The sequence below is a fragment of the Ischnura elegans genome, chromosome 7 (assembly GCF_921293095.1).
Source record: "Ischnura elegans chromosome 7, ioIscEleg1.1, whole genome shotgun sequence".
NCBI classification, from domain to species: domain Eukaryota; kingdom Metazoa; phylum Arthropoda; class Insecta; order Odonata; family Coenagrionidae; genus Ischnura; species Ischnura elegans.
Window position 1 is genome coordinate 57,201,038 of NC_060252.1, and position 18,178 is coordinate 57,219,215.

An 18,178-nucleotide genomic window follows, 5' to 3' on the forward strand; every position below is an offset into this window, starting at 1 on the left:
AATATTATATTAGATCAGTATTAAATTAAATGTCGAAAAAGCTGAATACTTAAGAAAAACCATTTTCGTGGTAACTGCAATACACATCCAAAAATATGTTTGCGTTACCATAGCTCAGTAACTGAGGAGTTGCGACCCCCTGTTTATGGACATAAAATTCTTAAAATTGTCTCCCCTACCACCTCCTGAAGTAACTTGTACAGCAGAATATCCATTCAAGGAAAATTATTTGAAGTCATGGTTGCCATATTTTCGAAGGTGTATAAAGAATGTAGTTTGTGTGAAACAATTGAATGAATAGACATTTTCTGCATTGGAATTGACGGCTAAGCCTTGATTTTCGATATTTTTGAAACGGTACTGGCTTGAGTAATGAATGGCATATGGGAAATAAAATCTAATTCCGGTATTGCACGTGGAAGTAAACTTTTGAAATGAATAAAATACAGAAAAGGATGATTGGCAAGCGGAATATGCTTTTAAGTATATCAAAGTGAACCGCCCTCTCTCCAAAAATTACCATTGCTTCAGTTCGAAATGTTTTTCATGAGTTAGCCATGAGAAATCAGACTATTTTCATCTTTTTAGACCTACATTAGTATCTAGCTCCGTTGTTTGCATATTTATCCAATAATTCATGAAATAACGTGACACATTCCTAAACTTAACTCATTACTCACTCCCGCGCAAAGAAGGTAAAATGTGATTTCAATCAAGGAAAAGTTTAACGGAACTATATGACACATAAATATTGTAGATAGTGCTATTCTGTATTATTAACTTGTTAAATTATCCCCCGACAGCGACCACTTTCATCAATATTCCATTATAAATCTGTTTTTAATTTTTTTATCGTTGAATATCGAGGAAGTATGGAAACATTCATGAGAACATAGCAATGAGGAGCATTATCATGGAGACAAACACCATATTGATTACAGGAGACGAGTATCATTCAACAAAATAACAACGGAAAATCCCAAAAAATGCCCGTCAGACAGAAAGGAGGATAAAAAAGAATTTGAAGCAAAGTTAACGTTATAAATACTCGAAAGGTTGTGTAGAAGATTGGATGAAATAAAGATCCCTTGGGATTATTAATTCCGGATAAATAAAAAATAGAAACCAATGGCATAGTTTTTCAAAGCAAATTTTATTAATCAGTCCAAAATACTAAAGGACTTTCCCAAGTCTGCAATGACCTATATACATACCATTTTAAACCAATCTTCATGACGGAGAACTGAGGAGATTAATGATGGAAGATTTAGATTTCGATCAAAATCGAAAATCGAATTTTAAATAGTTAAAGATCGAAATCTAGTCTTGATATTCGAGTTCCGATCCAAATTCGATTTTTCAACTTCGATCTTCACCATTTCCTTAGATTTCAGCGGCGTCACCATCGACTTATGATAACGCCATCCGTCTCGAATTTAAGAATATTATCTAAGGCAAGTAAATTGGAAAGGCACGCCCTCGAATATTATCAAGAAAGCATCTCAATCATTGGTCTTTCTTAAAAAATTCAAAGCCGAATAGTTCCAAGCAGTTACCCCAAAGCCTTAAGTTATGAGCATTTGTAAATTTTTACCCTCTACTTGTAATTCAATCATGCATTCTTGGTAGATTTTATGGGATGTTTTCCTACTTCTCAAATGTGTATTTTGAATGTTTTTCGAATGAATAGTAAACGCATTATGTTAGATATGTAGTTTTTTTTTTCAAAAATGAACCGTCGATATTTTTCGCTTCATTTCGAAAAACTCATCTTCACTTTAATAACCCACTTCTCCTCTTTCCCCTATTACCATCTATCGGCCAAAATGTGAAGCATAAGGTATCGCACTTTCATATCAGAGTTTGCCATCGTTTGCTATTTTTTTATATTTTCAATGTAATTGCTTGTACATACGCTGATGTGATGTTAGTACATCCTACAGGTGTACAGTAGGGCGGACCGGAATCGATTTTTTTCACATCCATCTGGCCCAATGGGAAAAAGTTGTGGGACCGATCAAAAATAAGGCCTGAAAATTTTGAGACCTCTAGGTGAACCCCTGACTCTCGCTCTATTGCAATTTAGGGGGGGAGAAAAATGTAACATTTTATTGACATTTCCAATAGATTTTGCCAAGTTACTGCCCTCTTCGGCCAAAAATGTCTTGCATTGTATCCGCGACGCTGCGTGGGCGTTGGAATATTTTCTTCGCGGACTCAAATTAAGCATTTTGTGGCTAAACGGTGGCAGATACGTCAAAATACACGAATTTTTTGGTCTAAGAGGGCAGTAACTCGTCCAAATCTATTTGGAATGGCCATAAAATGTTATATTTTTCGACTTTTGACCCTCCCCCCTAAATTGCATTTGAGCGAGAGTCAGGGGTTCACCTAGAGGTCTCAAAAATTTCAGGCCTTATTTTTGACCGGTCCCACAACTTTTTTCATTGGGCCAGATGGATTTGAAAAAAAATAGATTTTTCTGATCCGTCCTGGTGTACAGCTTATGCAAAATTAAATTATTAATGACAATGTCTCGTTATATATAAAAAAAACATACAAGATTAAATTATATTGGCAGAATAAATAAAAAAAGGCAGTAGTATAAAAAAAGAATTCTCGTGTTCCTTGGAACGTAGGCTTTCGCAGCGAGATGTATTGTTGTCAAAGGCTTTCGGGAGCAGTAGCGTTTTGCCCTTTTTCAGGCGAGCTTTCGCGGCCATTGCAGGTCGTATTTATGAAAAATCTGAAAAAAAGATTCCGATTTTTCATTCATTGCCTGTTGATGTGACCTCCCGAAAGCCGTTGACAACAATCTCAATTACACAGGCCAACAATGAAAAAACTTTTTTACTGAAAATACCTTATTCTTATGTTTTTAAAGTTGCTGAACCCAAATATGATGGTTTTAAAGTTGTATCACCCACCATTTATTCACATTTTACAGTTAAATTTATGAAATCAAGTAATATTTTTAGAATTTAATAGCTTTTTTACAGCTATAATAAAATTGAAAAAGTAGGTCTAATGAACGAAGATAATGGAGGATTACTGTTGGTACTTCACCGAGAAGTTCAGCAAGCGATGTTTCGCAGAAAAAACTACACAAGAAGCTTCAAGGAAAAAAGGGAAAGAAAATGTAGACCAAATCCAGTTGACAAGTGAACCCTGTATAATCACGCTGTAGTATATACAAACAATTTTATCACGATGTAGTGAACAGTAAATACAAACACTTTTATGATGCAACACAGTGTTTCATTGATTTCCCTATAAACAGTATAGGAGTATTAGACTAAATATTAAATACATATTGCTTAGACACTATGGGTGATACAAAAAAAACTAAGGCCAGGTTTGGATTCGGCACATAAAAATCTAGAAAGATCAGCTATTAAAATAAAAAAGTTTTCAAACAAAATTTTTTTGCTGGCCTGTGTTATCCTTCCTTAACGCATGACCCAGGAAAAACGAAGATTCTCGGGATCCATATGCAACTTTTAAATTTATTGCTAAGCATGGTTTGCGCAAGGCCTAAGAAGATTGGCCAAAATCGGATTCAGTGATTTTTACGAATGGTTGCCCCTCAGGGGCGAGCGTTAAGGGAGTGACCCCGGCCTCCCCCCAGAAATGAGCGTTTATTTACGCCACGTATAAAAATGTACAGAATGCCGTTGACCAATAGGTGACTTACGTTCCCCGCAGGGTCATGCCGCCGCTGAATCCATGCACGCCTTCACTTCAAAAACCTAGTTCTCCTCTTGCTCCTCCCACCATCTCTCAGCCGAAAAGTGAAGCATGAGGTTTCGCACTTGCAATGCACAACCTTGATTTCCTTCGGGCTGATGGATTTACTCATTTTTTGCTTGGAGATTTTGTTCGATTTGTGAGGTAATTGAAATGCACTTTTAATTAAATTAAGTACATTTGTAACTAAAAATTAACCTTTGAGCTTAATTAAACGAGAGATTTGAGTGAGTATCAACAATAATATTGCGCAATCTCAACCATTTTGGGATTAATTGTTTCAGATAATTATAATCGCAAATTTAGCCCTAATTATTGAACGCCCTTAAAAATTCAGAGTGTAAAATAAATGTCGAAAAGGCTGAACAGCCACACAAAATCGTTTCCATGGCAAATTAAAGGACATCTAAAAAATGTTTTGCGTCGCCATAGCTCAGTATCTATGGTGTTGCGACCCCATACTTATGGACAAAAAATTCTTAAAATTGTCTCCTCTCTTCAAGTATTGCAGATTCGTCCTGAAACAACCAGTATAATCCACACTGTTCATTAAGCACAGGCGAATACACAAAATATCTTCTTTTGAAATACATTGTATAGGAATTCAAAGCGGCAATCCAAGCCAGAAAAATCTGCTCACTCACATCAGTTTCAGACAATTATTGTCACACGTTTTCGTCTAACCTTTATTATTTAATGCCCTAAAAAATCTATAGAATTAATTAAAATGTCAAAAAGGCTAAAAAAAGATTTCATGCTTTCCCGGCGAATAGACTTAGTGAAGAGTTCTCGGGATCGCCACCGGGTCAGGAACTCCATATCTGCCGACGTTTCGATGACCGACTCGGTCATCGAAACGTCGGCAGTTATGCAGTTCCTGACCCGGTGGCGATCCCGAGAACTCTTCACTATGTCGACAAGGCTGGTTACTTAAGAAAACTATTTTCATGGTAACTGCAAATTGCATTCTAAAAATGTTTTACGTTGCCATAGCAAGGTACGTAAGGAGTTTCGACCTCATGTTTATGGAAAAAAATGCTTAAAATAATCTCCTGCACAATCACCTGAAGAATTGCAGGTGTCTAAAACACACTGTATAATTCGCACTGCTTTTTTTGAGGGTGTTTACATCAATTGATTCTCTTGATTAAACATAAACGAGGTTTATGGAGCAGAAAGAAATTTTGCATCGGAATTCAAATTGGCAATCCAAGCCAGAAAAATCCGCTCACTGGCTGCGTGAGGATCACAGAGCGAGAGTTCGCGATTTTGCTGAGCGTGTGTTGGTCGTGCTGGGTGGTACCTGTTGAGTGCCACCCCGAACGTTCACCGCCAGGACCGCCGCTTTTAAGTTCTAGCTCTGCCACTGGATTTCCCCTACCACCTCCTGAAGTATTGCAGTCCTCCTGTAACACCCTGTGTAAAAGTGACTCGCCGGTCAGGTCCGACCACCTGTAGAGTAAATGACGCGTCATGGTGACAAGATTTTCTTCGCCAATATCACCATGGTACTCTTCAGAATACGGCAATACTGAAGTTTAAGCCTTGCTGCTCCAAATTTTGTTTTGTGTTTGAATGAGTCCCATATTCCCTCAACTGATGGAAAAATGTCGATTTTTCGACCCACCGTTTCTTTTATCCCTTTGCTCCCGTGCGTGTGACTGTGAACAAAGTTTCTTGTTTCATGCAGTGGCTTGAAAACTTGCTCTTTTGTGTGCTCAAAATCCTCTTCGACTCGAGCTTCCTATCAGATTGGTAGCACTTTTGATTCAATCAACCTTACATGATATGTTTTCTACGATTCTTTTTCATTAAAAAAATAAAATTCTGCAAAAGCATTATGAAAATTTTTACAATTTTTGTATGCCTAAAAAGTTCGGCCTGAGCATTCGAAAACTTCTAATTGATGAGCATGTTTGGTAATGGTTTAGTAAAATCGCTTGAAATATCAAACTGGCCTCTTTTTAAAAGTACCAATTTAATGTTTATCTCTCTTGATTTCTGATGAGCATATTTAAATATCTTAACCCTTTCCAACCCAAAGCTACTTCTGGGAGAAATTAAAATTCAAGACATTTTATTTGAAAAAATCAAATGAAAATCATGTGAAATTTTTCTACTCGATCGTAATTATTTTGGTAGTTACATGTTTCACCACTACACTTTTCAGAACAAAAAACAAGTCGTATAAATCGTATAAACATTTTTGTTGTTACGTAGAAGCAACATTCTTTTAATATTGCCATAATAGAGAAATTTCAAAATTGAAATTCAGCGAATAAGAAAAAGAATAATCGAGCCCAAATCAAACGCATTAAATTTTCCGAAAAATGAATTCATTGATCCATCCACAATTTTGGAAAAACATGAATTAGAAAGTCGTAATGAATAGTAGCTTCAACCCAAAAGTCTTCCAAAGCAGTAAAAGGGACGAAAACTAAATTAGTCAAGGGATTTGAAAAAATAACGCCAGAACGACATTCAATTTCGGTCGGATTCACCTCAAAGTGAAGCTCCGCGCGCAACCCCTCGGGGCACTGCGAGTCATCTACATACTACTAAGGCTATCTCTGGGGATGACATCGCTCGTTGAGACAGCCGACGGGCAAGCACTGAAGCAGGGGCAAATATGAAGGCGAACCTTGCTGGGGAAGACATTCGGCGAGAAGGAAGTAACAGTCGCATTGCAGATCGATAGCGAGCGGCTCTTCTCGTCAGAGGGCAAGGACGCGACCCCAGGAGACCGATTGTCGCACAGGACAACTGATATCGGATGACTCAATTTCAATAGCAATTTCTGTAAAACGAGAATGGTTATAATTTACGTAGAAATTTTAATTTTTTAATAATCCTAAGTGTAATATTTCTTTGTTTGAAAGATCATTTCTTTATCAAGGGCTTAAGATTATTAATAATTTCCCTGGTTCAATAAAACAGATAAAAAGTACAAATAATTTTTAAAAAATTAGCTAAAGATTGATTGTTATCCCATCTTGATATTAGCGCTCATTTTTTATTTGTGTAATATTACATTTTTTGCCATCAAAATTAAATATTAGGTATTAAACGTTATACTTCTATATTTTCTTGCATGCTCTTATTTCTTCTCTTATAATCCTTACATTTTCTTCATATGATATGCCTTGTTATGCCACGTATCATATTTAATGACATTTACAATGCATAGAAAACTAAATTTTTGAAACTAGTATTGCCTTTAAATTCAAGGACGCTGGTGCCAACCACTACAAATACCTAAAGCTCCTTCATTTTTTGTTACCAGAATTGTTGGAGCAGTTTGGGGCAATAAATTGATTATAATCACTAAAATCCATTATGTTTATTACTATTATTATTATAATTACTTAGAAAAGAGCGGGACTCATGAAACTATATTTCCGTGAAAATTATGCCATTGAAAAAATTATTCGCCTCAACCGGGATTCAAACTCGAATTCCCAGAACTTATCCTCCGATGCCAGCTGGTAGCAGTAAACCTGTTACCCCTTAAAATACCTGGTACAATAATCTTATATTAATTAATTGTTACTTCGATTTTGTGCGTTTTTTATAGTATACCAAGTGTTTTATGCGATGAAGGCACAATTGCACTCCAGTAATTGTGCCTTCCTTGTGTGTTCCTTGTCTATGTAATTGCACACCAGTAATTATTTTTGAATTTACTTCTAAAAATATGTGAGCATCATCCCAAATCATTAGGTTCCTCAAGCTATAAAGCTATTTCACAAAAATAAACTTTACACACTAATTTTTACCCAGAGAAAATCGACAGTGAAGTATGTTTTGGTTTAAGCATTCGCGGGTCATTGCAGCTGTAAGTGATGTTTATTTGGGTGTGCCTCGCACAGTCCGGTTTGTTATCCGACGTTTTGTGGCCGTCGCTGGTCACTTTTTCATAGATATTTTAAGAAATTAAATCGAAACTTGAAGCTTTTACGTGGTGGATCGGCTCCATATTAATAATGAAAAACACTTTATTTTGTGGAAGTAACAAAGTGTTTTTCATTATTAATATGAATCTAAGAAAAGTGGCTAGGAGCGTCTACGAAACGTCGCACAGTGGGCGGAAATCAAAAATACCTTGACAAAATCCTAAATTTTCATAATTTTTTTAAAGCAAAAATAGTACAGTCTGATAATATAATGTCTGATGATTAAGAAAATATGGCTATTCAAATATTTAGTTCATCCATAAAGTCATCAGAAGCCGTTAAAAATTAGAATATTAATAAAAAAATTCAAATAGGGATTTTCGCAAAAATCGAGTTTTTACTTTCGCTCGAGAGTCAAAGCTCAATACTTGCTTGTTTTCCATAATTTTCAAATCATATTTTCTGAAATAACACCCTTTCCTAAGAATTATGCGGAAAAATGTGTTGCTTTTTATAAATTTTATTACATTACATTATATAAGAAAACATAATTATAAACGTTCAAAAGTTTACTAATTTTTCACTAAAGAGCGACGAGACGCGAACAAAAAATAATCGTAACATGTGTCGGGGCACACCCAAAAAACGTCACCAACAGCATTAGGGAAGTGTTTTCAGAAGAGCACAATTCTTGTGAATCAGTAGGACGAAAACAGTATGGACGGATTCCAATTTCCAATATTTTTTTTATTATAGTTAAAATTATTTTATCTCGTAAGGCATAAAATATGCATCTAAAATGAGGCAGCGGTTATGAAGAGGTACGAAGATTTTTCACGTTCATAATAGGGTGGTTTCCTATTATTTTTTTATTGCTTTAATCGAAAGATTATTACTCCTGGAGTACGTATTTCACGCTTTTAGATTTTTAAATGACAACATCTATTTTTCGCGATTAAATGAAAAGTGAACATTTTCAAGCGCGCGAAAACGCGACGCTTAAGTATGAATGCCGGGAAATATCTCCGTACGTCGTATTTCTTGTTCCCCCTCCCGCCCGGTGAGGTGACCTTGAGGCGAGGCTTAGCGCTGATACGTCGCAGGATGCTAGCGGATAGCTGAGTACCTTTCTGAATGGTAGCGCTTGGCTTAAAAAAGGTTTATTAATACCTTATCAAACGAAAAAAACATTCCGAACTTAGCCAGTTTTAATAGGTGATTATTAAGACATGTTTCCCTGAGCTCTGTGCCTCATGCATGCATTGGTAACCTCAGACGATGTATAACTCCTATCCTCTCGTGTAGAAACTAGGTCCCTGTGACGTCATGCGGCGTGGAATCGCATGGGCGCCAATCTGGCCTTTTTCAAATGAGGATAAAATTTGACCCTTGCCATTCGTCTAAACCGGTATTTCAAAAACCAAATAATTTGTGTATTATGAATACACTAATGGTGGGTAACGAATCGCAATCAATGCCTTTCGTTTTCTTTGATGAAGGAAACTACCCTATTTTGCCTCGTTTCTGCTTATATGATATGAAATCAGCTTTCTGTGTAAAAAGTATCACTTTTTTGTGGAATAAAATCTAAATAGAAAAGAATAGAAGCAGGTGTAGCTAGAAACTATTTAGCTGAATAGCTTGCGCTGGAAATTAAAGAGGTTGGGATGAAGAATGAAGTTAACACCACATGCTTAAAGACATTTCACTTTTCTATGTAAATGTATCTCCCACTCTGTATATTCATCAGTAATTATATTTTAAACTCAGCTTTAGTCTCACGCGCCCCCGGGATGGAAGTATAGCTGAATTAATGTGGTTCATAATTGTACTGTGATGATAATGCATTTCTTCTTTAGTAAAGAGAGGAAATGCAAATATAGGAAATGCGTTATCCATGAAAAAATGTTTTAGCAGGTCGGTCCTTTGGAAATCCTAAAACTATATGTGACGTCTAATGTAGGTTTAATTGGAGTAATTATCGTTCTCAGTGCGCATTTGTACATAATTTTTATTTTAACATGCAGGTGTATATTTGTATATTTAGTTATTATCATTATTATGTGTTATTGAGTGTGACACTGTGACATTACATAAATTTATTTATGCATTTTATGCATTTTTTATGCAAAATTATTCATTGGATTTACAAATAAATGAAACAAAAATGGTATCTAAGCTATAACCTGCCACTCACACCCAGCGATTACATTAGGGAGCACCGCATAATTAGTAAATTGAGATATAGAACAACGAAAAAATAAGTTATCTAACTTTACAAAAGAAAAAACAGACAGTTATAAACATAAATATGATTTTTCTACCAATTTTATGCGCAAACTGGTATGAAATAACTAAAATGTTTACACTTCTAATGACTATACAGTGAACTTTCATTTCTCTCCAAAAAAAATTTCAAAGGAATTTAAATGATATGTGTTTCATGACCAATAATGGTACATTGGTCACGATCAGTAATGATTATGTTAGTTAAAGACAGTGCTGTAGTTTGGAAAAAATTTAGGCGGTACTCACCAAAATTTGTCAACCGCTGAACATGTATTATACATCCGGCCGCGATTGAAATGTCAAACTTCCAACTATTATATTAGTTCCAAGTTGTACCACAAGATAAATCTGAACAAGTAACAAATAATGAGGATTTTTATTTCTGCAATCCATTGGACAATTCACAGTAGGGCTATTTGTTACAGATTTAAAAAATGTAGTTTAATCGGTACGCTGATAACGACTTTGGAATAAGGAGGTTCGCGGTACCGGCCCAACAACAGCACAGGTTAAAGATCATTCATTACACTTTGGATACACGATAGACAGTCAGTAGTTTACATTGTCAATATGGCCACTAGTCCACGTTGATAGTAATCTAAACCCATATCCCCTTGTCAGTCTTCAAAAACTCTCCTTAATATTTTTTTAATTAATCGAATCATTCAAAAACAGCCAAAACGGCCTTTACATTGAATAGACAACTTAATATCTGTAGCTTTAACAAATATAAACTATAAAAAGGTTATTAAAGAAAAAAAAGATTCAGAAGATGGTTTTTGGAAGCTGCCTCTTGAATGATCTGATGGGCATTGAAATATCCAGGGAAGGGTGAGTAGTCGAAATGGTATTGAAAGAGGCTGGGAGTCTGTAAAAAAGTCATATCTGAGAGAGAGAAAGACGGTTTTTCGGTTGGTGTAGTAGGTGCTGATTACGAAAGGCGCGAGTGAGAATTATATAATACGTACATTTGAACTATTTTAATTTTTTCTGAATGCATGTTTTGGAGACTTTAGATAAGCGTTGCAAGGAGTATGGGATGAGGATTAATGAGCGAAAAACATTATTGTTAATTCAATAATTATATTTGTTATTTGACACTCTCTTACGCCAACATTTTTAACCCAAAAAGAGGCAAAGAAGCAGGTGTAAATGTTTATTTCTAATCTGAAAAAAAACCGCTCGAGTTTTTTTTAGGCAAACCGTTGTAATTGTTGTACCGTAACCGTTGTAATTGTTTGTACCTTTTTACCTGCTCAATGATGCAATGAACGCTAAAATAAATCTCAAGTATTGGTTGTCGAAATGCAGACTTTTTTTCTTGGCTACCTAAAGTTACACATGGTGGAAACATTAACATATATTAAATTGTGTTGCTGAATAGCTGTAATTATTATCATAAACTGTATAAATTACAACACATGAGAAGATGCATTTCGATACTTATATACATTCGTACATACGATTGGTCACCCCCTGCCAAACACCCAAGAGGTGGCTCGCGGGGTATTATTTAGATGTAGATGTAGATCCAAAAAAATGCATTCAAGAATCTTAGCTGTGGTACCAGGTTTGCGTTTCCAGATGGATAATGATGTAAAAATAACTAAGCAAAAATATTTTCAGGAATTCGGTAAAATAGCAAAATATGATTACGGGTAAGTATTTTCCAGTTAACAAAAGGTTTATCGCAATGATTGGGAAATACCTGAAAAGGAAGAGACACTTGTTGCAGCTCCGTTTATGGATTTTTGCCTCTCAGCGAGGCTCAAGAGATTGGGACAGCGGGAGGGTGAGTTGAGAAAGAATGGTAGGGGAGGGGAGGTAGGGGTGGGGTAGCCGGAGATGAAGTTGGTGGAGGGAGAGGGCAGCGTGCTCGTCAAATGTTTTTGCGCAGGAGGAGTTTGGCGTGGCGGGGGCTTGGGGGAGCGCAAACATCCGAAGTCTGTCGTGTGCGCTGGCATTCGCGCAAACAATTGCGGCGCGTCGCCTTGGCACGCTAATCAAAACAATGCGTGAGCGCTTGTGTCAGTTCATCGCGTGAGAGAGTACGTCGCAGCTGCTTCGTTAGTAAATGAAAGGGGGCTAAGAATAAGTCCTAGGAAAATTTATAAATAATAAAACTGGTCGTTTCAGGTGAGATGTGATGAAACCGTTCCATGGTGAACTTAAGATAATTAACAGTATTCAATAAAAAAATCTTTATAAAAGATATGAAAAAGCTTTCGTACACCTCTCACTTACAGACTAATTTTATGACAGTCGATTATCGGCGATTTATTTACAGTAGATTATCGGCGTGAATATTCACGACTAGGCTAGTGAAAAAATAAATAAAGCAAAATTGAACACCAGATGTAAACTCTTGGTAGACGAGAAAAAATATATAAAACTTTCCTAAGAATACACAAATTTGATTGCATATCTAAAATATATTTGCACGATATTACAATACAATGAATGAAAAATAATAACTAATACAATGGTTAAAATACATCACTATTTTCAGTCTATTTTTAATTAGTTTCAACGTATTTGTGAAATTGTTTGAGAAGAGATTTGTAGTTAATAATCTTAATTTGAAATTAAATCAGGATGCAAGAAACCTATATACAGCATTAGAAAGTGTTTTTATAATTGGAATAATTGTTTTTCGTAAGAGATCAAGGTAGGAGTCCAATAGCACCTACACAGACCGATAAAGCGTAGCCTTACCAGCAATGATATGCGCCATTCATGAGAACTGGCCATAAAGCTCTCTTGAAGGATATTTTTAGTTACATTAAGATGTGATGATTAGCATATATGATTTTTATTCTTCTATAGACACAAAAAATAAAGTCTAGATAATATCAGAATCAAATCAGAACGTTTTCATGAGAGATTTTTAAAGGTTTTCATTCTCGACGATGAGGGGCTAAGTTTATAGTCATTACCTAGGGATAAGCTTGTCGATTACGGGTCCTATCGTCGATATTGCCTTTTATTCTACTGTAATAGCGAGCGGATCGGGTATATACTTAGTCTTAATCTTACATTGCTTTCTGCACTCATACCGAAAGATTTTAGCTAGAAATTGTGTTGTCTCAGGACACTTCGATCAATTACACTCGCCTTGAAATAAAATTTTAAATATGTTCTCATTTGTGTGGTTGAGCTATAGTTTTCCCTCCGTCTAAATATTGTAAACCTCAAATTACGTGGTCGCAAAAGGGCCCTCTTATGCGTTCAGATCTTTTCAGACAATTAAAATCACACGTTTTCGTATAACCATCATTACCTTATGTCCTTAAAAAATCAAGAGGATTAATTAAAATATCGAAAATTCTGGATACCCAAGAAAAACCGTTGTCATGGTAACTGCAAGTGCATCCTAAAAAAGTTTTGCGTCGCCATATCCCAGTAACTAAAGAATAAAATCAACTGACTTGGACGTTACTTAGTGGAACGATGAGATCGGCGAATCAAAAACCAAGTACTGTTTCATAAACTTTAATTAGGTGTGAACTAGTTTCAACGACCATGGCGTCATTATCAAGACAAACAGTTGCGACCTCATGGCTATGGAAAAAATATGCTTAAAATTATCTTCCCTACCACCTCCTGAAGTATTGTAGGTGCCCTCTGTAGGAGAACAGGGTATAATTCGCACTGCTTTTTCTTGAAGGTGTGTTCATCAATTTGTTCTCTTGATCAAAAATAAACGAAGTTTACGGAGCAGAAAATGAACAGAATCTCTTTCTTTCAGAAATATTGCATGGGAATTTTAAATTGGCAATCCAAGCAAAAAAAAAAGTCCGCTCACTGGCTACGTGAGGATCACAGAGCGAGAGTTCGCGATTTTGCTGAGCGTGTGTTGGCCGTGATGGGTGGTACCTGTTGAGTGCCACCCCGAACGTTCACCGTCAAAGACCCTTTAAAGTTCTAGCGATGCAGCCACTGGGTCGTACGTTCATGTCTGTTAACGCAGGAGAGCATGAAGGTTACCCTTTTATGGTCCAATGTAATATTTTCGTTAATCCTGCTTGATGTATTTATGTCATTCCTTTGTGCCAATTTCCATGCCCAATCATGTAATGCTAACGCTAAACTAAATCTCATGTAATGGATGTCGGAATGCAGACTTTTTTCTTGGATACCTAATGTTACTCATGGTGGAAACATTCACACATATTGAACAATGTTACAGAAATACTATAAATATTATTATTTGCTACATAAATTACAGTATTTGAGGAGAGGAATTTCAATGCTAATATACAAAAAATTTCATTCAAGATTCTTAGATGTGGTAGGAGGTTCACGCTTCCAGAAGGCATGGATTATGATGTAAAATAGTTTCAGAGATGCAATAAAAATAATAATAAGATTACGGGTAGGTGTTTTTCAGTTTATAAAATTTTATCGCAATGATTGGGACCGAACTTTACAAGAGCCCGAGTTTTCATGAAGAAATTGAAAAAGTCGTGCTGGTGTTTGAGAGTCGTGCTATTGTAGGCGAAAAATCATCTGGGAAACAATTACAAAATGGAAATTTGAAATTGAAAACGCTGAAAAATACATAATGGAGGTCATCAATTGTATCAGTTGAACTCCAAGATGTTCAATTGATACAATTCGAGAATTTTCTAACGAAAAATTTTAACTTCTTTCTGTAATGGAAGTTGATTGCAGCAAATTAAGTTGAAATGAAGGCGAGTTTAATCCCACAATCTAATTCGACGGTATGCTTTTGGAGTGAAAATGAGTATGTATATCCTTACGAACTATTTTTGCAGTTAGTACTTTCAAAATTTATGTTCTTCTCCGAAATGCAAATGAAAACACCCTAACTAAACGTAAACACCCTCAGTAAACTATCGCCGAGTTTCCATCATGGCACCTTTTCAGAATATTTTTTTTGTTGACAGATTGGATGCCTGGGGAGAATAAATGTAAAAATTTGATGGGTAAACAGCGTGTCTCGATAACCTTTGAATAACTAGCCGATTATATTCTCTAATGGAATGCCAGTCTATGTTTGAAAAACCCCTACGGTCTGAAAGGAACAGATTCCTCAAGTATAAGGTGGGCAGTTGGAACGCAGAAATATATATTATGCCGAAAGATATCATCGTAATAGCATTATTAAAAAAGAGTCATAAGGAGAGGTGAATTATTGCTATAAGCAGCATCTGTGTTATATACAGAACCTTCTCTTGCGTGAATCTGATTATATTTAAATAGAGTAAGAGTTCTGCACTTTTATAACGCAGATGCGTTTCGCATATCCGAAAGGGGAAACAGATACATTATACATACAGAAACAAACAGATATATACATATACATTGGCATACGCACTACGTGGCTCTTATATGGAATCTTCGCTGGGACTAAACTGACCATATGGGGTGGTCATTTGAAACCATGGACATATTAATTGCAGTTGCTCAAGACGCACATGTTTATTCATTCTGTGAGGTGGAGAAGACATTACAAAATTTGCTGTTTGTGAATTTAACCGAAGAGAAGGGCAATTTGAGACTTTAACATTCAAATTGTAGCTGCTTATGGCAAACATGTGTATGGTACCTCAGAGGCGGAGGAGGCCTTGCTAAATCGATGTTGAAAATTTGAACGAAGGGAAAAATATTTGCAATCCTGGACTTTTGATCGTAGACTCATATGACACATATGTTTGTGGTACCTGAGAGGCGGAGGATAGCTTGAAAAATTGATGTTGAAAATTTAAACCAAGGGAAAGCTAATCGCAACCGTATCAGGCTCAACTTTGCGGAAGTTCACCTTATCATTAACAAAATGAAAAACATTATTGAATTCCATCAATTTATTTTTAGGTAGGACGGACGGGAATTTCGACACAGCGGCGGTGCTTGCGGCTAACCGCACCTCAAAATAAATGGGTGGAATATAAGAAAGTTTTTCACTTCGCAAAGGGTACGGAGTTTGCAATCCTGGTATTTTGATCGTAGATGAAAATTACTCATATGCTTGTGGTACCTCAGACACTGATGAGGCCTTGAAAAATCGGTGTTGAAAATTAAACCCAAGCGAAATATTTATTGCAGTTCTGGTACTTTGATCAGGGATGCTTATGACACATATATCTGTGATACCTCAGAGGCGGAGGAGACCTAGTAAAATCGGCGTTGAAGATTTAAACGAAGGGAAAAATACCTGAAATACTGGCATTTTTATCGTAGATATAGGTATCCATGGGAAAGATTATTTGTAATCCTTGTAGATTGTTTGATCGTAGATGTATATGGTACAATATTTGTGATATCTCAGAGGCGGTTGAGGCCATGAAAAATCGCCGTTGGAAATATGAACGAAGAGAAATATATTTGCAATCCTGGCATTTTGATCGTAGATGCGTATGACACGTAAGTTTGTGGTACCTCAGACGCGGAGGATGCCTTGCGCAGCAGGGTCGGATGGGCGTCCACTACGACGGCAGGCGCGCCCTCAAGTGATCCGGCCAAGGAGAGAGCGGGGGAGCCATCCCCAGAGCCCCCGCCGCCCCCACTGCCGCCGCTTCCATCCGTGCCAGAGTCCCTCCGTCCGCCGGACGATGTCCGCGAAAGCGGGCTGTGCGAGGGCGAGCCGGGTGACGGCTGCTGCTGCGATCGGCGCCGCTCCCTCGCGGCCCGCGCCCAAGTCTCTAGGCGGCGGTGCGCCGACCAGGGGGACGCGGCCCCGGCGCCCCGCGCCAGCGCGGCCACCACCGAGGCGAGTACGTCCACGCCCCGCTCCCCGACGCCCTCCTCCTCCGTGGAAGAGCCGCGCCCCCCATCACGGGATGACTCCCGCTCCGCCTCCACTTTGCACGGCGATGGCAGGTCTGCAGGAGGACCTTCGCTCCAGGGAGGAATACCGCAAGGCTGCTGACTGGGACCGCCACCTTTCTTTCCACCTATATCTCTTTTCCTCTCACAGATCCACTAATGCTACGAAAACACACTCCGACGGTGTCGTTCTAGGAAGTGAGCTTAAAGAAAGATACGGCGATTGCAATTGGGTATAGAAGGGGCTCAGAAAGAGTAAAAACTAGGACTACAGTCTTCTCAATGATGTAGTTTTTCTCCCAGTACTTCCTAACGTCTCCAGTGAGTGCATAAAAGACAGGACAAAGTGATGGTTATCCTCCGTGGAAGTTTTCCCACAGTGTTGATTACTGGGACTGCCACCTTTCCTTCCTCTTAGTATCCTTAGCAGTCCAGCAGGATATCGTACACTCGTCAATAGACTCGTTCCCAGGATCACAATAAGGCGTAGCAAACGATGATCCCTCGTTGACGGACTCTCGCAGGGTTTATGACTGGGACCGGCACTGATCCTTCGAAACTTAACTGATCCTCCACTGCAGTCAGAACCAGCTTAATAAGAGGACGAAATTATTTTGTGATTGTTCTAAGAAGGCGCTCCGTAGGATTGCTGACTGGGATCATCACCTCTTTTTCTTCCCTCTCAGACACCTATATGTCGCAACACAATAGTCAACACTTCCCAAATGTTGTTAAGAGCACACTTAAGTTCGGATTGAGGCATAGTGATCCATTGAAGTAGTACTTCGGTCTAATCCTTCCTCTTACTCCTCTGTAACCCACCACTGCAAAGGACTCACACCAGTTGGCGCGCTCGGAGGAGCACAATGAATGGAAGACTATGAAATCCTCTACGGAGAGTCCCGCAAGGGTGTTGACTAGGGCCACCTATTTTCACACTTTGCTCTCCGCCCTCTCACTGACCCAACAGCGTATTCAGCGCAATGAAAAGGGTAACCATGGCCAGAAAACTCAATGGAAGACTAACAGACACAAATATCCAACGATAGGTGCCCCACAGTTTTCCTATCTGGGGCCACCACTTCTTCAAATTCGACTTTCCCTACCACGGAACAGGCAAGACGCTCTCACTGATCCAACACTGTAATTAGCGCACTACAACGGGTAAACATGGCTAGGAATCTCAACGGAAGACGTTACGATACCTGTTTCCCAGGAAAGGGCCCCACAGGTTTCCACCACTCCTTCAAATTCGACATTCCCTCCCACAAAATTGGCGAGTCTATGTCCCACAAGGAAGAGAGGTAGAATTGATTCACCGTCGCACCACGATAAGGAAGACACTTCCCTGATTAAGGTATTGGGGACCACCTGGAAGCGGGCCCTGGGTGCCTGGGCGGGGTGCGGTGCCCCGAGATATCGCGTCAACAGCGGGCAGAGTGCACTGACTGAGGGATGCC

General features: G+C 38.0%; 1 protein-coding gene across 1 annotated transcript in view; it reads right to left on the reverse strand.

Annotated features, from left to right (window-relative positions):
- LOC124162979 overlaps positions 1–18,178 on the reverse strand; it is a 122,390-nt gene that overhangs the window by 38,170 nt on the left and 66,042 nt on the right. The window contains exon 2 of the mRNA XM_046539760.1: positions 16,332–16,874. Coding sequence (XP_046395716.1) covers positions 16,332–16,874 — 543 coding nt within the window. The remainder of the gene's footprint in view (positions 1–16,331; positions 16,875–18,178) is intronic.